Here is a 25392-nt window from a genome sequence, read left to right as displayed (position 1 = left end):
CAGAATGCTCTGACAGCCTTCAAGGATCACATTCTTCCACGACAATTAATGGTAAAGACTGTCCACACCACTGTTATGTGGTACATAAACAAGCAGGGGGGAACCCACTCATACCCTCTCTGCAGACTAGCCATGGCTCTGTGGAACACAGCCTTGAGCTACCAAGTGCACCTATAGGCTCAGTTCATGCCAGGAAAGCTAAATACACTAGCAGATGAACTGAGCGGAAATCTCATGGACCCACACGAGTGGAAACTGGAACCAAAGACATTCAACATGTTGATAAACAAATGGGGGAGCCCAGAGATAGACCTGTTTGCCTCCCCCCAGAACTACCAATTGGACAAATTCTATACAAGGACTCCCCACAAACAAGCTTGCAAAGTGGATGCCCTGTCCTTCACCTGGAAAAATCTATCAGTTTATGCTTTTCCTCCTCTTCCTCTCCTCTCCAAGGTACTACTTAAGATCAAACAGGACAAACCAAGGACGATACTGATTGCACCAGACTGGCCACGCCAACACTGGTACCCCCTTTTGCGCAGCATGTCACTGCTGGCACCATAGCACCTGCCTCAGACCCCTACCCTGCTGTCCCAGCAGGAGAGCCAGATTCTGCACCCTCAGCATCAAACCTTGGACCTGGCAGCATGGCTAATTACCTGATCTCTCCATTACCATCCCTCAGTAAACAAGTGTTGGATGTCATTCTGGAGGCAAGGAGGCCTAGTACTAGAAAATCTTATGCTGAAAAATGGAAGAGATTCTATTCCTGGAACCAAACTCAGGGGATGGACACAGCCGTCCCCAATTTACCTCAGATTCTTCAATACTTAACTAAGATGCTTCACAAGGGTCTTTCCTTTTCCTCCATCAAAATTCATGCCTCAGCCATTTCAGCTCATTACAACACAGAACCGCCCATCTTCTCTCATCCACTGCTCAAGCAGTTCCTCAGAGGGGCCAAAAACTTAAGGTCACCCAGGAGAGCTCCAACTCCAACCTTGGACCGTAACTTTGTATTGGAAAAACTCACTCTACCTCCTTTTGAGCCAGCTGCAAGTGCAGAGTTGAAATTCCTTTCTTGGAAAACAGCCTTCCTTTTAGCCATCACTTCAGCAAGAAGGGTGTCTAAATTGCAGGCCCTTATGGCAGTGGAGCCTTTCATCACCTTTCATGTGGACAGGGTGTCCCTCAGGACCAATCCGTCCTTTTATAATCCACAGAACAAAGGGGAATGTATACTGCACACATTAGATGTGAACAGACAACTTAGATTTTACTTGGACAAGACTAAACCTTTTAGGAAATCTGAACAGCTGCTGTTGACATTTGCTGCAGGGGCAGAGGGGAAGGCCATTTCAAAGCAAACCATTTCTAAATGGATAGGTCATTGCATTAATTTCTGCTCTAAGCACCATGGAAAACCTATCCCGCAGCGGATAACACCACATTCTACCAGGGCTGCATCTACCTCTACAGCCTTTTTCAGAGGTGTCCCTACCAGGGACATCCTAAAAGCTGCTACCTGGAGTTCTGTACATAATTTCACCAAGCATTATCATTTGCCAATTTTCTCTGAATCCAGAGCTGACTTTGCCACTGCAGTCTTGCAGGACCTTATAGCTGGTCCTAATGCTATCTTATTTCCTCTTCCCATCCTTAGCTTTGGGAATCTACCCAAATGTGATGACTGCAACAGTGAAACACAAAGAACATAGTACAGTTGCGTACACTTACCATAAATGTAGATGTTAGAGTGTATTCACTGTTGCAGTCCTTGTTACCCTCCCTCCAACCCCCTGACTTCTTTTGGCTATACCTCTATTCCTTTTTACTATGCTTAAAGCTTTTTGGTGTATTTGCTTTTTTGTTGGATGTGTAACCTTGCATATATATTTAATTGCTTCCCATTAGGGGGCACCTGACATCTGGGGCAAGAAAAACTGATGTAATGGCGTCAGCTGCATGCTTTATACCCCTGACTACCTGACGTCATGGAAGATGAGACAGCAACTGACGCAGGACCCAAGACTTTGATAATCAGGCCGACTGAGGGTTACTGCAAGCAGATAACCCAAATGTGATGACTGCAATAATGAATACACTCGAACATCTACATTTATGATGTGTACACAACTATACTTTCTTCTGAATGTTTAAGTACGTCTTTTATCACTTTTAGCTCTTTATTAACTTTAATGTAGTTTTCCAGGGCTTCACTTTTTAGAAGCTCTTGTGTATCTGTTTTTGTCAGTTTTGTTTTGCATTTAACTCACTCCCATTTCTTTTATTTCTCTAGCAGTCAGTTCTGGTAACTGAAGACCTGATGTGGTTTTCCTCTTTTTGCTTAATGACAGTAATTTTACACTAGGTTTTGAAGTTTTTCATCTTAGCAGGTATCCAGACACTTGGCAGATCATTAGATGACCAGTTTACTGTATGTTTAGAAATTACTGCCTTTACTATTTTTAATTCCTGCTTGTGAGAGCTCAATTTAGACTGCTTTAATTGGTGAACACCGTAGTTAAAGTCCATAATAAGCTTCTGTTTTTTGTTCTAGCGAAGTCTGTGGAGACCTTTCCCAAGCAAAGCTCTAGGTCTCAGGGTAGCATAATTGCTTCTGATAGCTCATGCTTGGTCCCACATGAGGGTTCTTACTGGATCCTTTAAGTTCAATGATCTTGGCATTCCCACTCTTTTTTCACCATATCTTATTATTCAAAGAGTGTTTCCTAAACTGGCTTGCTGGCTAGTTTTCAGCAAGTCTCCTCAGAAGGAATTCTTTCGAACTCTGTACTGTTAGTGACTGTCACTACAGATGCATCTACGTTGTGGTCGCAGGTATATTTTTATTGATCAGAACATCCAGAAGACATGCATCCTGGGAATCTTTTTTTTACCCCCTAAGTGTCGAGGGCAGTACTTTGTTTCATTGGCATTTTAGAACTGCCTTCGTAAGGAAGACATTTCCATTTGATTATTAAACAGCATGATTGTAATCTGGTGCATCAACAGAGAAGAAGATAGAAGTCTTACTATTTGAGTTTGGTAGTTAGCACTAAAGTCCTGCCTTTTCCTGGCTGCAGTGTGCATTCTGGGGAGGACAGCTTACAAGTGGGCAAAGTTATTGACTTGTGCCTCATGAGTAGTCAGCCACTCTTTCGTCTCTGGGAAACCTCCGTATGTGATCGGTTTGCTTTTTTATCTAGCACAAAGTGCTGGGCAGTTTCTTTTTCTTCACTCCACTTTCAGGAGGTCAGGAGAAATATGTGCTAGCCCACTTCTGACCACATGGTGGTCTTCTGCAAATTTCTTCGTTCTTTTGATGCCAGCTTTCATCCAGACGGCTGCACTTCTGAAAGGCAAAGTGATTCTTGCAGCATCTTTTTGGTTGAGACTGACTAATTTTGGTGCCTTTATCTAACAGTCTCCTAAGACACGCCTTTCAGGATTCTCCTGTCTTACCTTTCAAGAAGGCCCTCAGCAGACCTTCATTCTTTGAAATTGCCAGTTGTCTTCTCCATTTCCACTGATAGCTGAAGATCCAGGGCTTACAAATAGCCATCCACTAATAAGACCTACTGTGACAGATGGACTCTTGTGGGGTTTTTTTTGGCATCCAGTGTGGGTATGGGACCCTACTTTACTTTTTTCCCCATTGGTTTTCTGTTGCCTAAAGTATTTGATGCTGTTCTTAATTATTTCTCCATCAATGTTCATTAGCCATATCTAACCACCATTTTGATCTACATTTGTATTCTGTTGCTTTCTCTGAAGATCTATAAAGACATTTGTGGGACCTCAGCGATCAGGCCACCATCAGGGCTTCTCTCTGGCCCTGGAAAATATTCTTATTATTTAGAAAAGAATCTTCAGTCTCTACCATTTGAATCTGCACCTTCTGCTGAAGTGAAGTTTTTGCCCTGCAAAATCCTTTTTCTCATTGCAATTACGTCAGCTAGAAGAAGTTTGAATTAGGTATTTTCAGGCCTCCTCCTCATCAGGTTTTCCATAAGTGGAGAATGGTTCTTGGATGTGAACCATTGTTTATCCCCAACTTTTCCACAGAGTCTGATATTACATCAGCCTTGTTTGCTTTTGTTTTCCTTTGAATTTGATAACCATGATGAATATATATTTCGTATTGTATTAAATGTCCACAGACAGCACTGATTTTATGTGGACACAACAAAATCCTTAGGGCAATTTGTTGTTTTGTCTCCTTTACCAAACTGAAATTAGGCAGTAAAGTCCTCAAGCACACTTGTTCAGATTGTTAGCGAGTTACATCACGTTTTGGTTTGAAAGAAAAAAGCTCTACCTACAGACCCCAGAGCTCAGAGAAGTAAAACAGTATCTGACTGACTGCAGGGTTTTTCCTCATCATGCAGTAGTTGTTCCTTTAACACATTCATATACATAATGATTGCATCCAGGTATTGGTCTTTGTTGTTATCCCTTATTATATCTTATTATTTTTAGCCAGATGAATTAGCTGGGTTAGTTACCATTTTCAGTCACAAAGGGGGCCATAAGGCATAAGAAAGTTACATGTAATGTACTTTGAATTGCAGTGAGGGACTGTAGAAATAAGTATACGTAGTACACAGAGTAATATAGATTAAGAATTTACATTTCAGCATTAGTTAGTTATCTTGTCAGGTATGCATATGTCTTATCTGTGTATTTAGGGAAGCATTAGCAATATCCAGTGATCCTCTGTATGCTCCCATGAGAATGACCCCCTAGTAAGATTAGCAATGGATGCTGCCCCTCAGAAGGGGGCCGAAAAACTTTTTGTATCGTCTCCGAGACAAAGCTAGGAGGCCAGCTCCGAATCGGTTCCAAAAGAATCGGGGCCGAAGCAGACTCGACCAGAACAGAGACCCCTTTCGGCGCCGACGGTTCAGGAGTTGACTAAATCGAGCCCAGAGCAGACACACTCTCCTGCGGCTCCGAGACCAATGGAGACGAGGAAGGAGACCCAGATTTAGATCCTCTATCCTACGGCTCCGTCACCAGTGGAGCTGAGGAAGGGGACAGAGTACCTGATCTCTCATCCCGGGACTCCAAGACCAGTGGAGCCGAGGATGAAGACAAAGATTTAGCTCTTTTTGCAGGCGGCTCCGACGGACTTGTCGGAACCGAAGACTTCTTTTGCTTCGATTTTGAGGTGGGAGAAGAAGACAAAGCTTCCTCAAAGGCTGGCTTGATCAAACCCTTCAGGATAAGCATATTTTTTCTCATGTAGGACACGAGAGGAGAAATCATGGCAAACACTGCAAGATTCTTGCAAGTGCTTAGCCCCTAGACAATAAACACAGATGGCGTGGCCATCTGTCAACGACATCTTGTAACTGCATTTTGTACATTTTTTAAAGCCCGATGGCTTATGTTCCTTTTCTTTGCCAGACATACTAACACTCTAAACACACTCAACACACAAGGAGGGAAGAGCTCTAACTTAAACGCTCGCCGACAAGCAATAGGGCAAAGGCCCTCTAAGTTAAACGGGCCTAGCCCGCCAAACAGAAGGAATCACCACAACAATTAAAAAAAAAAACAAACACAGTCAATCACAAAGGTACTAAACAACAAGATAGCTATTAAAATAGCTGTTTGAGTATAAAATTTAAGCTAACTGCAAAAAAACGACCAAAAAGGCCAAAATAGAAGGGTACTTAGCCACAGCCAAGTCGAGACCACGTCGTTACTCTAGGAGCGGCAAACGAGATCTGAAGGTTTGGGTGTGGTGCATCCTGGGACAAGGGGTTGGCCCAGCCAATGAGAGACTTCGTGCTAGTCTATCGGCCGAGTCGGAGCCGATTCTCGGCTCCAAGCCCATCAGTTATGAATGTAGGCGAGATGGATCACATACATCTATCGTTATGGTAAGTACATAGCTAAAAGTTTTTGTTCAGTGTCTGAGATGTTTCTTCCAAAGTGGACCAGCAGAAGAATGTTAAAGTTGTAAATATTTTTTGTCAACATGGTTTAATGTTCTGCAGTATTAGTGTCATGGTGTTTCAAGCATTTGCCATAAACCTGTAAGCTAACCTGAATTAGAGGTTCTTTAAGATTATGTGCAAGGATTTTTCTTACCTTTTCTTTTTGCTGCAATTATTGTCTCATGTAAAGTGGGCTTTCTCATTCTAAAACAGTTTTTGCTATACTTACTTTAGTGCAACTATGCTTATTAAATACTGTGACCTTATGTTTACTTTCGGGTGAGCAGCTGTCCAGTTTCTTCCTGTTTCCATGTCATGTGACATAGATTTCTAATGTTAGTACAAGCAATTTTGACAGTTTGTAGTAGGTAGCTGTTTTCTGTAGTCTATAGCCGATTTCAAAATACAAATGTAGTACAATCAGACAGTAAATCAACAAATGAAGTTATATTCAAGTTAAAAGCAAACTGGAAAATAAGATTCCTTATAAAGTGTATAATTGGAATATGGTATAGTAACATGGGTGTACCACTAGTAGTCATCTACCATGGAGTAATAAAAATGCATTGTACACTTTACGAAGAATCTTTTCTAGGTACTTTTCCGTTATCGGGGCAACAGTCGAAATGGGCGAATGTACACAAAACATAGAACCAGCAAGGTCAAACAGCATTTCTTTTAGAGAAATTATGTTCCTAATTTGCAGTCTGACTAGTATTAGTGCAGGTTATCAAGTGATATAATGGAAATTAACTGCCATTACTTCTGCCCCAGCAATGAAAGAGATAACAGTTTGCTCGCTATACGTCCATCGTCCTGTGTATGCAGGATTGGTGTTTAAAGTGCTGCAAATCTATCAGGTGACTTTAATTCCATATTGTTAGTAGAAAAAAAGGACAATGCTGGTCTCAAAAAAATAGGATAATCAACACCAAGATTCAGTACAGTATTACAAGTATCATTGACTCACTATTTGCTTCAAGGGATAACGGAAACTAATGTTACAGTAAACACATGTAAGAAGAATGGATGGCAACCATGGAAGAACTGATTCCAAATTAAAAAAAAAAATCTATATACATATATATGTTTGTCTGTAGGACAGCAACAGTTTCATTGTCAGTCTAACCAACAAAAACAGACACAAAAAATGTTTCACACTACACCACTTACGTGTCTGCTAGCAGCTTTTACCTGAAATAAAAAAGTCACCCTCCATTCATCACAATTGGAAAACATGTTATTTTTTTTTTGTAAAATACACATCATATGTGTGTGTGTGTGTATGTATGTATGTAGATATATATATATATATATATATATATATATATATATATGTAGCACTGAGTAACTGTAAAAAGGAGCTTCGCGGAAGTTATATCACCTCTTAGACAAGAACTGGTTAAAGAACCGTTAATTTAAAAACTGCCAACTATTCAAAATGAAGACTTGCGAAGAAATCGTGTCAGACCACCAGGTATGACAAACTTCTGTTACAGTGACAGTGACATAATGACATATGAAGTGAACCAACATCTGTTAAACCTTCACCAAGGCAATAAGAGCACTGTAAACCCAAAAAACTGAAGAAAATCCAAACGGGCTGAAGTAAAAAAGTTTAATGCGTTCCAAGTCACACCAAAAACTTTGAAATGACAAAGAATTCAAATGCAATGCAGTAAGTGCTTTCGTTTGGCTGTGCCAAACTTCCTGGTCAGAGAAGTTTGGCACAGCCAAACGAAAGCGCTTATTGCATTGCATTTGAATTCTTTGTCATTTCAAAGTTTTTGTTGCGACTTGGAACGCATTAAACTTTTTTACTTCAGCCTGTTTGGATTTTCTTCAGTTTTTATCTGTTAAACCTTGTTGGCTCTGTGTACATTGGCAGTTCAGCAACCGCATTTTCATTGCTGCCCCGATAACGGCAAAGCACCCTTTTCTAATTTGCTTTTACTTGAGTATAACTGCATTTAATTACTTATTGTCTGACTGACTTTACTGACTTACTGTACTCCATTTGTGTTGAAATATGCTGTTGGCTAAGAAAACATCTACCCACTTAAGACTGTACTAAAAATTACATCATTAGAGTTCCAAGTCACATGGCATGGAATCAGGAAGAAACTGTACAGCTTCTCAACCTACTGTAACTATAAACACAAGTATGCTATACTTAATTGTAGTCGAACTGAAGTAACTGAAATAAAATTTTCCATAATGACAGCATAATTACAACGAAAATAAATGGTAACAAAAAAAGCCTTGCAAATGATATTTAATTACTGAATACTTGCCTAGCTACCTGACATTTGCAGTGTCAAGAATTACTTTCATCTGATGTCTTCTTCATTCCTTCTCACGATAGTGTCTCAGATCTGACCCTCTGATCCAGCTCTGCCACATTCTTCAGACTTGGATCCGACTCTTGAGCTCCTCCCTCTTACCCACAGTGCACTATACCCACCCAAACGCTTCAGATCTCGTTTGCTGCTTCAATGTCCAAACGCAGATCTTTGCGCTCTCAAGCTGTATTTGTCTTTCTCAGGAAAATCAGAATACTAATATAGTGATCATTTTCAATATCGTTGGTGTGTTGTAAGTGACCTCCCTCTTCGTAGTTCGTTCTTAAAACCTTTAGTCTGTGGGTACATGTGAGTGTTTATCTCTGATAATCTTCTTACTGTCAAAAAAAGTTAGATTAGTTAGTTTTTTGTAGTTAAAAATTGCAATTAAAATTAAATTAGAGTTATAGTCTTAGTTCTGCTCTAAGTTTATAGTCTAAGCTTAATTACCTTTTCTAGCTGTTAGCCTTTCGTTTGAGTGTCTGTTGATTTTTGGTGGGTTTGACTGGTATGTCTGACAAACCTTCCCCGGCTTTAAGCGTTGCACTCCTTGTGGATGTAAAATCACCATTTAGGATCCCCACAAGGAGTGCGTGTATTGCTTAGGTGCAGACCATCTGAAAGCAGTGTGTGTGTAGTCTTTGCTTCCTGTAATCCATGGGCCCTACCAGACAGCCGTAACAAGTTGATACGGAGGGGTCTCCTTCCATCTTTGGCCTCTGAGGCTCAGACCCCTTCCTTAGCTTCAAGTTTTTCTGCGAAAGAAGCAAAAAAGAGGTCTCTCCCTGCCTCCCTGAGAGATTTTCTGGAATCAAAAGCCAAGTCCAGGAAAACTTCATATCTGACCCCCTTGTATCCGTAGAGAGTGTTTACCCTGTTGGATCCCCCAGCATCCTCGGATGCAGGGGAAATTATATCTTTGTCGCCTCCTGCACTGTCTGCTGCGGTGTGGGATCTTCTGGCTCAGGATTCGACAGCTTTGAGCAAACCCCCCCCCCCCTGCCCACTCATTCAAGTTCAAGCATTCCCAAACCCCTTTTTTGCTTTCTCCAGATCTTCTAGAAGCTGGTCCAAGGCAGACAATGACAGGATGATGAGATTTTTCAAGGCCTAGATTCAGATGGGGGTAGTCTCGGCTCCATCCCCCATCAGATACGTGAGCTTACCAGTGCCATACAATCAGGGCTCCTTCTCCAATTTGGCCTTCGGATTTGGAGTTGCAGGGTTCCTTACTTCCATGTGTGTTGGGTTTATTGTAGGGGAAGCTCCCTTTTTCAATGCCAGTGTTACCCTTAATCGGCCCTATTCTTATTCCCTCTGAGTAGACTGAGTCCTGGAACCAAGGTGTCGGTGCTGGGTCAGGGGGACTGGGATTGGCTGCATCTTTGTCGGAGCCATCTTTTCCCTTAAGCGCCTTGGCCCTTGACAGTTGGGTTCTGATCCCTTCTGAAGGTCATGGATCATCTGTGAGTGCTAGCTGCTTTCCCCTTGTGGCTTCAAGGGAGACTGAGAGGACCTCTCCCAGTCCATCAGCTTTTCAGGTAGCGCAGAGGATTTTCTCCCAAGTTGGAGAGCCGTCACCACATGTCCTGCAATCCATCCCTGTACCCTCATTGGGTCAGGGCTTTGAGCCCATTCATCCTGTCCTGAGTCAACCCATCCTGAGTGGCCTCCAGGATCTCTGTCCAGAAGGTATCCCCTTCTTTCTATACTTTCCCAGAGTATCCTGCTGAAGAGGTTCCCCAGAAGAAGATATGTAAAAGGGGGCTTACTGAGTCCCCGATGACATCATTAACTGAAAACACTGACTTTGATGGGGGGGGGGGGATCCCCTGACCCCCACCTGAGGGCGTCTCCTTCAGAGAGAGACTGGAAATCCTGAAATAAAAAGGTGGGTGGTCTGCCCAACCTCCTCCTTCCAAGGAGTCATTGCTCTTGGAAGTGTTTTGAGGCAGGCGCATCTATGACCTGGGTGCCCCCCCCCGGGGGGGGATGACCTCGTTGATTTAGTTTCCCGCTGGGCATGGAAGGAACCAAGCACCATTGATAGGTTTCTGGTTCCACCAGCAGATAGAAAGCATTGGAGTAAAGGTCCCTTAGTTGATGCCATTGTGGTGGTGGCAGCCACTAAAAAAGAACTGGCAGAAAAGATTACCAATGTCCATCTGCCCTAACGAGGAGTCTAGAGCATTGAACAGGATTAGAAAGCACATTTACACCTCGGCCTCCTTTGCGCTGAGGTCATTAAATTACCTAGCTCACTTTATCCAGCTGCAGAGGGATCTGATCAGGGAGCTTTCAGCCTGTCTGTCTTCGAGTCTGTGCCTGCAGAGGAATTTAAGAAAATGTTCCCAAGCTGACCACTCTTACCTTCTGTCACCAGTTCTTCTATGAGGTTAATCGCCCATACAACAGAAGGTACCTCATGAGCTCCCAGTTCAGGACTTTCCCTAAGGAGGCATGCCTAGATGAGGCTATGCGATTTCGTGGAGCCCTTTAAGGCATCCTTTGTGAATGCCCACTATAACTCTACACTGTTTGGGCCGTCTGTTAGAGATACTCTCACCCACAGTGAAAAGGACAGGAAGACTCTTTCTGCTGTAGAAATCAAATTTTGTATGCCTCAGAGCTCCTTCTCTAGGAACCAAAGCGGAGGCAAGAAAATGGGTATGTTATTTTGTCCTATCTCGCCTTCATTCTTACAATGATGGGTTCAAAGCCGATCCTTGGCTCCGACTCGGCCGAATGCATAGCTGAAAATCTCAGACCTGGCTCGTGGCAAGAAGGTATCCCACAACGCAGTGGTGTAATTCCCCAGATCTCGTTTGCCACTTTAAGAGGTTGGATGCGTTCATCTCGGCCGTGGCTAAGTTGTGACAAATTTTCTGTTACCTTTTTCTAAAATTGTTATATTTGCTTATAAATAGCTTGTTGCTTATTATATTTAACTAGTTGTGCCTCCTTGCTGCTCTCTGTTAGGGAGTGTTAGTTTTTTCCCCTTCAGCACGGCTTTTGCCGTCTGTTGGTAGGCCCTTTTGGTGTCCCTTGTAGTGGTTGTTGTTTTATCTGATAGTTTCTTTATAGCTCGTTTAAGTTAGAGAGCTATTTGCCCGTTTAAGTTAGAGGGCTTGTAGTGTAGTATTGTCTTGTCAAGAAAATAAAACTGTTTGAGTTAGAGGTTGTATTTTTCATCCCCTGGTTTGTCTTTCCTTGTGTTTGTCCCGTAGTAACTTTTTGGTGTAGCTTTAGCTCTTCATTAGTCTTTAGCTAAATTTTTTTCTTGTTGTTTTTGCTGTCGCCTTTGGGGTCTTGCCTTAAATATGTCCAAAGACCCAAAAGAGAGAGAACATAAGCCTTTGGGCTTTAAAAAATATCCATCACAGATGGACATATGTTATATGTGTTTACTGCCTTAGTGCCATTCATCTCCAAGAAGACTGCACTTTAGGCACTCTTTTAGTGCTAGAGTACTTCAGGAAAAAAGAAACAAATTGATTCTGAAAGGGCTCTTAAAGCCTTCTTTTGAGGAAGCCATCCATAGTTCTTCCTCTTTTTCATCTCCTTCCTCCAAAAAGGATAAGTCTCAGAAAAGACATTCACCCGCAACATCGGCTCAGTTGGAGCCACCAGTCAAACTTCCAAAAATTTCCAAGGCCACTACTTCCTTGGCTCCACAGTCCTTGGAGCCATCTGAGGTCATTTTGGTTGACAGGTCTGGTACTTTGGCTCCAAAGCCCTTGGAGCCGGTCCATGGATATTTTGCCGGTTTCTCTGACGTTGAGATCCACAATCCTTCATAGGTCTCGCTATCCATCCTTGTCTTCCAGATCTACGAGGAACTTATCAGATGATGACATGGAACGGGTGGTGCACAGACTCCTGAAGTCGCTGGCACTAACTAAATTATTCTCAGCTCCCACTCATTTGGTCTTGGAGCCTACTGTACCCACTGTTGTTTCTCTTCCGAGCCAAGCTATTCCTTCGGAGCCAGAATGCTTGGTACTGCTTGCTGTAGATCCATCAGTTCGGGGACCCCCTTTGGTGTTCACAGAGCCGACATCTGCTCCAACTCTCTCTGTGCCATTTGGGAAGTCTGGGAGCTGGGGTTCCCTGGTTGGCCCCAATGGGGGATTCTCTGGCCCAATCTCTGTCGGCGCCGAATCTACCCCTTGGAACATCGCCCCGGGTTAGCTTGGCTCCCACATTGGCCTCTGGTTGGATCTCATTTGTTCCGGTGCCTTCCTCTGTCTCCTAGGAGCTGAGGGAGTCTTCGGAGCTGGTGGGATCCGCCTATGTGCTGATGAGTGTGTTGTGTACCTATTCAGCACCACAGAAGGATGCTAGTACTCGTCCTCCTAAGGCACCAGCTACTGTCTCGGCACCACCCATTCCACAGGACAGCAGAGATCCAGAGCCTCAGGATCCCCCAATGGGCGAACCCCTCTCCTCTGAGGCCTCCCCAGAGTATCCTTCTGAGGAGCCACCTCAGAAGAGAACCTGAAAGAGGAAGCATGTTGACTCCCCAGACAAGTCCATCACTTCAGACACTGACCTCGATGAGTAGGAAGGGTCCCCAAGTTCGTCCTCTGATGATGTCCCATTTGCAGATATTCTAGAGATCCTCAAACAAAGAGGCGGCTGGCAAGCCACCACCCCTTCTGATGAGGAGTCAGTGTACCTGGAGACTTTTGGATCTCAATCTTCAGCCTCCTGGGTGTCACCACCTTTCGATGAGCCTCGAAAGGCATGGGAGTCACCTGACACTATGAAACCAGTCCCTCGGTGGCCAAACAAATTTTTGTCAGCTCCTTTGGGCAAGGATTTTCTAACCAACGGGGTACCTGTAGATACTATGGTGGTGGCAGCAGCCACCAAGAAGGAATTTGCAGAGACTTCCTCATCTGTTCATCCTCCTAATAAAGACTCTTGAACGATGGACAGATACGGGAAGCATGTCCTTTCGTCAGCGACCTTCTCACTGCGATCGCTGAACTACTTATCCCACTTTACAAGGCTACAAAGAGATGTCCTGAAAAAGCTAGGAGATGCTCTACAAGGTTCATTAGCTGCGGGGGTGAACAAGAAGGTCTCCTCCCAGCTGTCCACCTTAAATTCCATAGTCAACTCCTCCGTGAGGCTCATATCCTATGCAGCAGATGGAGCGAGCAGGGCAGCGGGTTCCAGAGTTTCCCTTAGGAGACACTCCTGGATGTGCTTATGCAATTTTGCAGAGCCCTTTAAGTCTACCTTTACTAACTCCCCTTTTGATGGTTGCTCACTCTTTGGACCCAAAGTAAAAGACACACTAACCCGGTGCGAGCAGGAAGGAAAAACTCTCTCTGCCATTGGAGTATGTTTTTCTGTACCTTCAAGACCTTATCCTAAAGGCCAGAAGAGCGAAAAGACATGGTTCAAAAGATCCCAGCGAGTTTTCCAGGATGCACGGGGTGATACCTACCCCAGGGGCAGAGGGGGAGGTAATAATTGTAGACGCTGCCCCAGAGACAGAGGAGGGGCCCGCAAAACCAGGGTGACCGTAATTCCTTTTGCGGATGCCCTTATCAGCGCTCCTGAATGGAGGCCCATCTGCTCTACTCTCGAGGCAGTCTGGGAACACAGTGTACCCAGAAGCCTGGCAAAATATCACACAAGACAAATTTATACTAAATAAAATATCCAGAGGATACTCCATCCCTTTTTCCAACTCTATTCCACAGACCAAAATAATCCCAGATGTTCCACCCAATCTAAGGGAACAAGCAACTAGAGCGATTCAAAAGTTGGTTCACAAAAGTCATCCAAGAAGTCCCCGCAGACCACATAGGATTCGGAACTTGCTCAAGATTCTTTTTGGTGCCAAAAAGAACAGGGGACTGGAAGCCCATATTAGACCTAAGCAAGTTAAACGAATCTGTCAAGAAGTCAAAGTTCCGAATGGTGACACTGCAGTCTATACTTCCCTTTTTAGGAAGAGACAATTGGATGTGCTAGATAGACCTTCAAGATGCTCACTACCACATAAAAATGGACAGGACATCAAGAAGGTACTTACATTTCTGGCTGGGAGCTAGCCATTACCAGTTCAGAGCTTTGCCCTTTGGTTTCACTACAGCCCCTGGTGTGTTCACAAAATGTATGGCAGTAGTCACGGCTCACCTGAGACATCTAGGATTCAGAGTGTTTTCCTATCTAGACGACTGGCTCCTATCTGCCACCACCAAGCATCTACTTCTACAAGTCAGGGATCTAACGTTGGACATCTGCAGTCAGGTGGGCATTACAGTAGAAATCTGCCTTGTTGCCCTGTCAACATATTACATTCATAGGCGCAGATCCAGACATCTCCTCCATGGCAGCACGTCCTCTAACAGAAAGAGTTATAGCACTCAGACAGCAGATACTTCACCTCCTTCCCAGGACAAAAGTGAAAGCAAAGGTAATTCTAAAATTACTAGGAACAATGGCTTCCATGGTTACACTGGTCCCTCTTGCCAGAATGCACATGAGGATCCTTCAATGGCTATTCTCCCAATGGTCGCTTCAAGAGCTTCCAATGTCTCACTTGATCAGAATAATGGAATCTTGCAAGAACGACTTAAGATGGTGGATGCACTCCACTCAGGTGACAATAGGCAGACCCTTTGTTCCACATCAACCCATAGCTACAGTGACCACAAACGCTTCCCAGATGGGGGGGGGGCATTATCTGGGAAGAACAGTCCAAGGTACATGGCAAGAACATGAGGCTCACTTGCATATAAATGTTCTAGAGATGAGAGCAGTGCTTCTTGAGTTGCAAGCACTTCAAGACTCTCTTCGTCTAGGGACAATTGCGATACAGTCAAACAATATGTCTGTGGTTTGGTACATAAATAAAAGGGGGAACCAGATCTTACCCCCCTTTGTCGAGTAGCCCTAAGAGTGTGGTAATGGGCAGTTTCTTCCCAGCGCTTTCTAATTGCAGCGCACTTTCCGGGGAAGTCCATCGTGATAGCGGACAAGCTGAACAGAGCAATCGTAATGCCTCACGAGTGGTCTCTCAATCACAATGTAGCAGAAATTATTTTCCGAACATGGAGATAGCCTTGCTGCAATCTCTTTGCCACTCCCATGAATGCCAAGTGCAGCAACTACTTTACCCTAATCCCCCCTCTGGGGAAGACACCAAGAGATGCACTTCCTCCTTTTCCTCTTATACCCAGAGTAATTCAGAAAGCACAATACTCAGGAAGCAGGATAATTCTCATTGCTCCTTACTGACCTCGCCAAGTTTGGTTCCCCTTCCTTTGGCCTCATCTTCAGGAGAAGCCTTGGACTCTGGACCCAGTGCCAGATCTGCTAACTCGTATGTCAGGGGAGCTTCATCCTTCTCTCCACACCCTACAGTTGACAGCTTGGCTGTTCCACTTACCAATTTAGTCAGGCTTCACAATTTCACTCCTACAGTTAGACATATCTTGATGGCCTCACATAAAGCTTCCACTAGAAAGCTGTATTCTAGTAAATGGAAGAGGTTTTCCTTTTGTGCTCAAGACAGAAACATCTATGCCTTTTCTGCACCGTTTCCTTCTATTTTGCAATTTTTTGGCGGAACTGTTTCAACAAGGCTCAGCTGCAGCAGCCATCAGGGTTCAACTTGCTGCTATTTCAGATTTTCATATTGGTGATTCTACTTCCAACTTAATGTCACATAGGTTGTGTAGAGCCTTCTTAAAAGATGCCTCCTTGTTAAGACCTCCCTTTACGGAACCCTTTCTCCTTGGGATATCAGTTTTGTTTTGTCTCATCTCACGTTACCACCTTTTGAGCCCTCTTCATCTTCAGACCTCAAGTTCTTTTCCTGGAAGACCTTGTTTCTAATGGCTGTAACTTCTGATAGAAGAGTGTCCGAGTTGCAAGCAGTTTCTATTAAACCGCCATATTTGATTTTTCATAAGGATAGGGTATCCTTGCGTACTAACCCATCCTTTCTACCTAAAGTCTCTTCTCCAAACAACACAAACCAATCTGTAGTGCTTCCAGTGTTCTTTCCTAATCATAGCAACAAGGCAGAATACAAATTACATCAACTGGACGTGCATAGACAACTCGTATTCCATTTGCATAGGCCCAAACACTTCAGAAAATCTGACCAATTTGTATCCTTCTCTGATGCAAAAAAAAAAAAGGGAAGCTCAGTTTCAAAAACGCTCTTTCCAATTGGCTTTCTAATTGTATTACATTCATCTATAATTCAGATCACTGAGATTTACCTTTCAAAGTGATGGCTCATTCCACTAGAGCAATGGCTACGTTATCTGCCTTTCAAACCGGAATTCCCATGGGAAATATTTGTGCAGAAGCTACTTGGACTACTCCACATACTTATATCACTCATTACCAAGTGGATTTGGCCTCCAGGGACAGGGCATCATTTGGTTCCACGGTGCTTAAAGGTGTATTCCCGTGAACCACCCAGGGTAAAGGTGCTAGGGACTCTGTCCCATCGTTGTAAGAATGATAGGACAGCATAAGAAAAAAAGTTATGTACTCACCATAACGTTCCATGTTTGTTGTCCATCTCACCGTTCATTCTTATGAACCCTCCCTCCTTCCCCATGCCAAAGACTCCTTGTGGACCTGGTAGATTTTTTGCTACTTTCAGGAGTTCTTTGTCTCAGCTTGTTTCTCCTTCCAGTATGTATAGTATAGACTTGGTTATATGTATATATATATGTATATCTTTGTAGTTGTGTATATAGTGTACATGTTGTTCAGTAGTAGCAACAAACAAGATCTGGGGAATTACACCACTGCATTGTGAGATAGCTTCTTGCCACGAGCCAGGTTTGAGACTTTCAGCTATGTATTCGGCCAAGTCGGAGCTGAGGATCGGCTCCAAACCCATCATTGTAAGAATGAATGGCAAGATGGGCAACAAACATGGAACATTATGGTGAGTACATAACTTCTTTTTTTGTAAGTCCCAAGGCCCTTTTCAAGACCTGCATGGGGAACCCTCCTCTAGAGGCAGAGGAAGAGGGTTTAATGGTAGACGCCGCACTAGAAGCAGACGGAACCCACAGAATCGGGGCTTCAGAGATGCCTTTTCTGACAAGCCCCATCAGCGCTCCTGAAGGCACTGCTTATCTGTCCATTTCTGGAGGCAGTCAGGGGTTGACTCGCTTTGCACTCAAAAGCTGAACCCATTTAACTCAAAATTCCTGAGTGCTAAGCGTAATATTCAGAGGCTGCTACATTCCGTTTTCCCTTCCCCCGCCATACTCCAACAAGTACTTCCTGGATGTGCCACCCAGTCAGAGGGAGCAGACAGCACAGGAACTTCTATCAGTGCTGCAAGCGTCCTCCAAGAGGTCCCAATCGAACAAAGAGGATTCGGAATCTATTTTCGCTTCTTTTTGGTGCTAAAAAAGACAGGGGACCCAAGACCCATTTTGGATCTAAGCAAGTTAAATTGTTGGGTAAAAAAGCCGAGGTTCCAAATGGTTACAGTTAAGTTCATCCTGCTACTGTTGCACAAGGATGGTTGGATGTGATGAATAGATCTCAAGGACGCGTACTATCATATCAAAATAGACTGGAGCTCCAGGAGATGCCTGTGCTTTCAACTGGGAGTCGATCATTTCCAGTTCAGAGCACTGCTCTTTGGACTCATCCCAGCCCCCCCCCAGTGTTCATTGAATGCATGGCAGTCGTAGCAGCTCATATGATCCTCAAAGGATTTGGGATGTTTTCATACTTAGATGACTGGCTCCTTATCGTCCACATGATGCATCATCTTATCCAAGACAGTGATTACTTAATCCAGCTTTCACACTCCCTGGGTATCACTATAAACCTAAGCAAATCCAATCTGGCTTCTGTGCAGAATCTGGAATTCATAGGAACACAGCTGAACACGTGATGTAATAGCTTCCTTCCACTTGCACCATGAAATAACATTGAGGAATCAAGTCTTGGAATTGTTATCCCCCCCCCCCCCCCCAGCAAGGCTAGTCTTAAAAGTCCTGGGATCCATGTCAGCAGCAGTTCTGTTAGTCCCTTTAGCAGGGTTCTTCATGAGGATTCTTCAGTGTACACGGGCAGTGCAGTGGTCCATTCTCTGTCCGTCTCTATCCCGTCCCATCAGCTTGACTCCAGTTTGCAAACAGCACATCAGGTGGTGGATCGTCAGACAGTCTCCTTCTAGGCAGACCACGGACTCCTTCCAGTTTGGGTGGTGGGGGGCATTACAGTGGGATGATGGTCGAAGGCACATGGTCCCCTTTCGAGACCAGGTTTCATGACAGTGTCCTAGAGATGAGCAGTTCTCCTAACCATTGCAAGCCTTTGGGACGACCTCACTTAAAATTATATATATATATATATATATATATATATATATATATATATATAGTTTTTTTTTTATAGTGGAAATAGCAAGTAGAAGGGAAAGTGATTAAAATGCTAAACCAGCTCAGCTCCTCAAACACTGCAAACTTCAATAGACCAAGAGAACGAAAAAAACACATAATATTCCTGTACATGTAAACAGATAACTTAGTGCTTTCACCCACATACATAGTCGGGCATCATCAGAGTAAAAGGAGTCCTTCATCTTTGTTGCATTTAAAGCTATTAGTTACAGACACACTCCTCTAAGCAACCAACCCCAAGCAAACAGCAATTTGTAAATTAAAGTCACAGTAAAACATTACTCCTATGCTTGTTTGAAAGCACAAGTACTTATAACTAGAAAAAATGTTGTTCAACTTAAAACACGGACATTTTAAAAAAAATCTACGTGTTAAACATGTTTGTATAAAAGTAGTAAATAAAAAATCATAATGTAATGCTTAACATTCTTCAAACAAATGTAGATTTGTACTTTAAAATGCTAGAAACTGAAATATGATCATTAATGCCTGGAGGTCTAGATGCATCCAGCCTCAACTGCCAGATGCACTCCCTCATCTCAAGTAAAACTTTTAAGTCACCTCCTTTGTCATTAAATGGAATTCTGTCTATAACAAAAAAACACAAAATTAGGGCAACTCAGACTGTGCATATACAAGGCATTGTTAGTTCTTTTGTTCCTAATATCTCATAAGTGTTCCAGGATTCTGAGCCTTAACTTTCTTGTTGTTTTCCCAACATAGAAAGTAGAACAGGTCAAACATGTAGCAATGTACACTACCATCTTAGTATTACAGTTACAGAATCCAGGACACCTGATAGTTTTATAGAAGCCTTGAACTGCCACATAAGGGCCATTATTAATAAACTTACATGTACTGCAAACTCCACATTTACTCATTTTGGAGCTCCTATATGTCTCAATATTAGGTTCAGCTTCCATCAATTCTTTAAGGTTCCTACTCCTACTATATGTAAAAGTTGGGGTGTTTCCTAATATACTTTGTGTCACTATCAAAAGAACTTTGCCAAGTATCCTTAATAATTCTAATAATTTGTCCTGCCTGTCCATTGTATGGCAAAATCATAGCCTGTTTTTTTGTGTAGTGCATGGGACTCTAAAGCCCTCCTGAAATTCCTTCGTTAAGCCCCCATGCAAAATAGGTTTAAAGGATGTAATTCTCTTAGTTTCTATTTCTTTTCTAACTCTGGACAAAATTTCTTGTGGATAACCCCTTTCTGTAAACATAGCAGTCAAGCTGGTCAGCTCAATGTTTAGCCGTTCATCCTCACTAATCAGCCTGGATAATCTGACCATTTGACCTTTGACCAAGTTCTTCTTGATATAGTGGGGATGACAACTCTGGAAATGCAAGAAACTGTTAGAATAAGTTTTCTTGCGATATATACTTGAATTTAGGCTAACATCATGCATATTTTTGTATAACAATATATCCAAATAATTGCAGGTTTCCCCATGTATAGTGTAGGTGAATTTTAAGAATGGGGTAGTGTTGTTAAGAAGTGATTAAAATGTCTGAGATTTCCACTAAACAAAAACTGCTAGTTAGGGCTTTTTAATCTAGCATGACAGTAGGCTCGAGTCTGTGTTTACTGTGGTCAGAAGAAAGTATTAGCTGTATTGTGTTTAATTTTTTTCTCTCCCAGCCTGCGTGAGTCTGCTACTCATCTAGTGCCCATGCTTTCTGTCAAGGGGCAGAAGCCCCACTGTAGCACAGTAATATTCGTAGTCTGCGTGTTGCCTGGGTTTAGGTTAACTCGCTTCCTTCCTAAATATTGATACATTGATATGTGACTTGCTTGCTTATGTCATACTAGCATCTCACTGTGAGCATCTTCCTTAGATGTAGCTACTTTGCTTGTAATGTTGCTGTACTTTTGTGTTTGGAGGGGTGCTGGAGGTAACATGTTCACCTCTGTTTATCACTGGAGTGGGTTATTCGTCAGACTGAGTGTGGAGCTGTAAAATACTGTATGAAAACTGGAAATTTTGTGTTGTAATTGTTAATGGTTAATACAGTTTCTTCACTTTCTTGACTTGACTTTGGAAGCCAGTTTTAGTTTCATAAGCATGAGATGCGGTGTTGGCCATAAGAAATGCTGAACAGAGAAGGAAGGAGATGTCTTGGTAATTGCTGCTGTTTGACTATATGCTCCTTCACTGTTTCCAAGGTTCAGAAGACAGCTAGTTTATAACATTTCCTCCAACTTTTTCTAGGAGAGCCCTCTGCTTTCGATAATTAAAGACTATGGCCTGCCCAAGGCACCACGGGTAGGGCGAGAGGATGAGCGTGATCTTTCAGAATGCATCTTGCCTCCACGCTCCACTTCACCTGTAATAGGCAGTCCACCAGTTCGAACAGCACCTATTGGCACTCCACCTAAGCAGCCAATGACGACAACTTTTAGTCAGCAGGTAAACTCATGCAGAATGGTGAAAATATTGCCTGTTTTTATTTTCTTGTGTTTTCATTTTATGATGACATTAGTTCTTGATGAATTGTCTTTGTGCAAGAAGAAATGAACACCCCGGGAATTAATCTGCATCAAAATCAAATAAGGGTGAGTAAGTTTTAGTGATGCTATTTATTTTTGTTGTTGTCTTAGCAAGAGAACCAATAGTCTGCTTTATGTGGTAACCTAATCTGTTTGAATTGTGATTTTTACCTGATAAAAGGGTATGCAGTCTGGGCTGTATTTTATGGTAGGTGAAATGTACATCTTGAGTTAGCATCTGCAGAGAGGTGTCAAAGTGATCTTTAACAGGTTTAAACCTCAGGAAGAGAGTTTCAGAACCTTCATCATATTAACTTTGAATAAGAAGCATCATTCTTGAGAAGACTTTCAGGATAGTATTTTAAGTCTTTCTCTAACTTTGATTGCTTCATCTTCATTGAGATTTTATTTCAGATTCTTCCTACCTTAGTCTGGAAGACGTTACCCTTTAACATTGTATTCTATTTAGGGATAATTATACTTGGATGTTCATTGTATAGAAGTTTTGCTGTATGAACTAATAAGACTTCATATTCTATTTTTTAATTATTGCACATGACCTGCCTATTTGAAACCTGTGCTTGATATATATCAGCTGTCAACATCAGGGTTGTTGGAATATCCCTGAATAAGACGTGTTCAAATGCTTTGCCCGAAGTACATATAAGGCTTAAGTGGTTTATAGCTGGACATATCTGTAGTATCCCCACCTTTGTTTAGTAAGCAGCTAAAACAGGGACACGCCTCCATCAGAGAATAAATAAGAGCTTTTCAAACAAAATATATCTGTTATTCCTCCTGAAGGGATGGTTGCTGCAGGAATTACAGTGGAGGTTACTTCTTTGTACTGTCTAGTTTCAGAAATTGTAGTTCGACCTGCAGCTCTCATAATCTGAAGTGCAGGTTGGATAACAGAGACTGCTCTACCAAAAGTGGAGTCTTATGACCTTGATCATTTTTTTTGGGGGGGGGGGGGTAATTGCTTGTTTCCAGCAGTATGGAACATATCCCAAGATCATACTCTTGAAATGGGTATTTTATGGGTATTTTAGACAATTTGTTTTTTAGTTCCTTGATCCTGCTAAGAAAAAAAATATAATCAGTCCCCAGCTGCTAAGTCCTATTTCATTCTATATGGTGTTTCCTGTACACAGGCTAGTGTGATATGGCTGTAAATATTAGGCATAATTGTTACTGTGTTAGAAGAGTTTTGTTTTTGATGTTGCTTTGACAACGTTTTGGCAAACGTGAGAAATACTGATGATGATCATCGTGTTTCACTGTTGCAGTCATTACATTTGGGTAATCTGCTAGCAGGTTGCCCTCAGTCGGCCTGATTAACAAAGTCTTGGGTACTGCATCAGTTGGTGTCCCTCCTTCCATGACGTCAGGTTGTCAGGGGTATAAAACATGCAGCCGATGCCATTACATCAGTTTTTCTTGCCGCACGGTGCCTGAAGCAGAAGCAGTTCACAAGTGCCGGTTGGCCGACTCCTGAAATTTTCGTTTTCGAGTTTCTGAACCAAAGTTTTCAACTTAAAGCTAAGTACCCCGTTGGGGAAACTTTTTTTCTTGCTCCTTACCGATGTTAGTAATAGTTAATAATTGTATTACTTGTGGGAAGCAAATGCCTCATAAGGATTTTCATTTGTACTGTATTCCTTGCCTAGGCCCTGACCACGACGTACCTTGCTGTCGGTTTTGTGCTTCATTTAATCAGCGCACTATCCGTCGTCGGTACATTTTTGCTTCAAAATATTTCGGCTCCCGATTTAATTATCCAGAAAGGACATCTGTTAGCCATCCAACTACCGGAATACCGAAAAAACGCAAAGAAAAAGACAGAGACAGGCAGTTGAGGTCCAAAACTGCCGACGACGCTTCTAAGCCAGTCGCCCGTTCGCCGGTACTCAGTGATGTGCTTTCGCAGCCCCAGATACCTGCGACTTCTGATTCACAGGCCTCTACTGAGACCCATTCAGAGTCTGGTATGCCGCAAGATACTTCACATATGGAACCCGCGGATGTCTCTACCTTGGATGGGTCTGGAGCCACTGAGCAGGCACCGGCTTCTGAGGATGTATTCAGGCCTACAGCCTTGCATATTAAACCGACTCCAACTTCAGTGCTAAGGCCTAAATCTCTATCTGTGTCTAAAAAACTGACACCCAGGCCCCTATGCCTAAAAAACAAATGATCAAAATGGCTGAAGATTTAATTACTCTAATCAGAGGTAGTCAGCCCCCCTCTCCAAGAGGCGTAGGATTGAATTTGAATATGAATCTTCTGAACAGGACTCTGTTTCTTTTGACTCTTCTAATGATCTGGATTTGCCCATACCTACTTATGAGGACTCTGATGCAGACGATTCCACTCCCTCTGCTTCTCCACCTGAGGATTTCTCTTTTGGGAAACTTTACATACCTTAAGGGAGAATTTCCACTGGGAAAGTCAGGATTTCTCTGAATCCAAAAAGAGGCTTAGGGATTTCCTTCTTCTTCCTCAGCATAGGCCTTTGGCTATACCTCCTGTACTAGATATTGTTGATGTGTTTTCAGAATCCAGTATGGTCCCTGATTCCTTGCCTCCAGCCCCTAGCAAGCCAGACAGTTGCAACAGGGTTCCTGAGTCCCACAAATTCCTGTTCAGAAATCCTGTTGTGGACCCTGAAACTATTTCTCAGGGGTCCAAGGGCATTAAGGCTTCTACTGCTAAAAATCCTACCCCTTCTGATAGAGACTTCAGGGCGCTGGATAGATGGGGAAAAAGGTTTACACTTCTGCAACCTTAGCAATCAGAGCTTTAAGCTATCAATTCCATATGCTAAAATATCAACAGCATATCATGGGGACTGCTTAAACAGAAAATTGTTGATTTCTGACTGTGTGGAGAATAAAGATTTGCAGTATTTATTGCATTCAACTGAACAAGTTGGCAAACATACTTTGCAGTGTGGTTTTGATTCCTTAGAGGCCTCTTGTAGGGCTACTGTTACTGAGTCTGTGCTTAGAAGGCATGCTTGGCTTAAGGAGCAGTCTCTGCCTGATCATGGTAAAGCAAAACTTTTGGATGCTCCTTTACAGCAAGACCGCTTATTTGGCAATAAGGCTGAAGAAGTTCTAAAAAAGATGGAAGATAAAGCTAAATCTATGCAAACTGTGAAATATTTCTTACAAGTGCAACCTCCTAGATTTAGTAGGCATTGGCCTACTAAGAACTGGTCCTTTCCAGCTCCTTCCAGAGCCACTACGGCCAAACCCAGACATTCCAAAACCACCAGGTTTCAGTCCCAAGGGACTTTCAGAACTAAGCAATGGGAAACAACAAGGCACCTCCCTATGGTAAGCAGTCTCAATGACTTCCCTTTGAAATTACCAAGCACTTAGCTCTTAGCCACCCCTTTGGGGGGGGGACTTTCTCTTCATTCAAGAAACTGGCAACTTATAACCCAGGATAAATGGGTTTTAAATAGTGTCCCACGGATACAGATTTCATTTCCACACACTGCCAACTGCAAACGGGTGGCCGGACCTGCCCCCAAATCAGTGGGCAGAGGCTCAGACAAGTACTTTCCCTCATAAACATAGGGGCTATTTAGCTAGTACCAGAAGAGGAAAAGGGGCAAGGATTCTATTCCAGACTCTTCCTGGTACCGAGAAAAGACAAATCATGACATCCAATTCTGGTCCTGTCCACTCTAAACACCTTTCTGGGCATTCCAAAATTCAAGATGCTGACTCTTCACCAGTTGCTTCCTATGCTAGGCAGGGATGCCTGGTTGGCAACTCCCAACTTAAAAGAGGCATACCTGCATATCCCAGTCAGGGACTCTTGCAGAAGATTCCTACGCTTCAAAGCAGGCCACATGCATTATTAGTTCTCTGCACTGCCCTTTGGCTTGTCTACTGCTCCCAGAGTATTCACAAAGTGCCTAGCTCCAGTAATTGCATTTTGCAGGCATAGAAATATTCAAATATATCCATACCTGGACAGTTGTCTAATTTAGGCAGAAAACCAGGCCATTCTTATAAAACATCTGGCATTTGTAAAAAGACTTCTGACCTGTCTAGGGTACACCATAAACAAAAAGAAATCTCAAATGATACCCTCTCAAAAAATTACATTCCTGGGTGCAAGCTTGAATACAACTGCCCAGATGGCTTTCCTTATGCCAGAAAAGCAAATTC

The 25392-nt window shown here is 42.9% G+C and overlaps 1 protein-coding gene across 1 annotated transcript in view; it reads left to right on the top strand.

Moving 5' to 3' along the window:
* Nucleotides 1–25392, top strand: part of PATL1 (PAT1 homolog 1, processing body mRNA decay factor) — a 1960792-nt gene that overhangs the window by 647561 nt on the left and 1287839 nt on the right. The window contains exon 5 of the mRNA XM_044084059.1: nt 20928–21125. Within this exon, the coding sequence (XP_043939994.1) occupies nt 20928–21125 (198 nt within the window). The remainder of the gene's footprint in view (nt 1–20927; nt 21126–25392) is intronic.

Source organism: Protopterus annectens, chromosome 9.part0 (assembly GCF_019279795.1).
Source record: "Protopterus annectens isolate FY-2018-M chromosome 9.part0, PAN1.0, whole genome shotgun sequence".
NCBI classification, from domain to species: Eukaryota; Metazoa; Chordata; order Ceratodontiformes; family Protopteridae; genus Protopterus; species Protopterus annectens.
The sequence above is the reverse complement of the archived record's forward strand: the minus strand, read 5'-3'. Positions and strand labels throughout refer to the sequence as shown.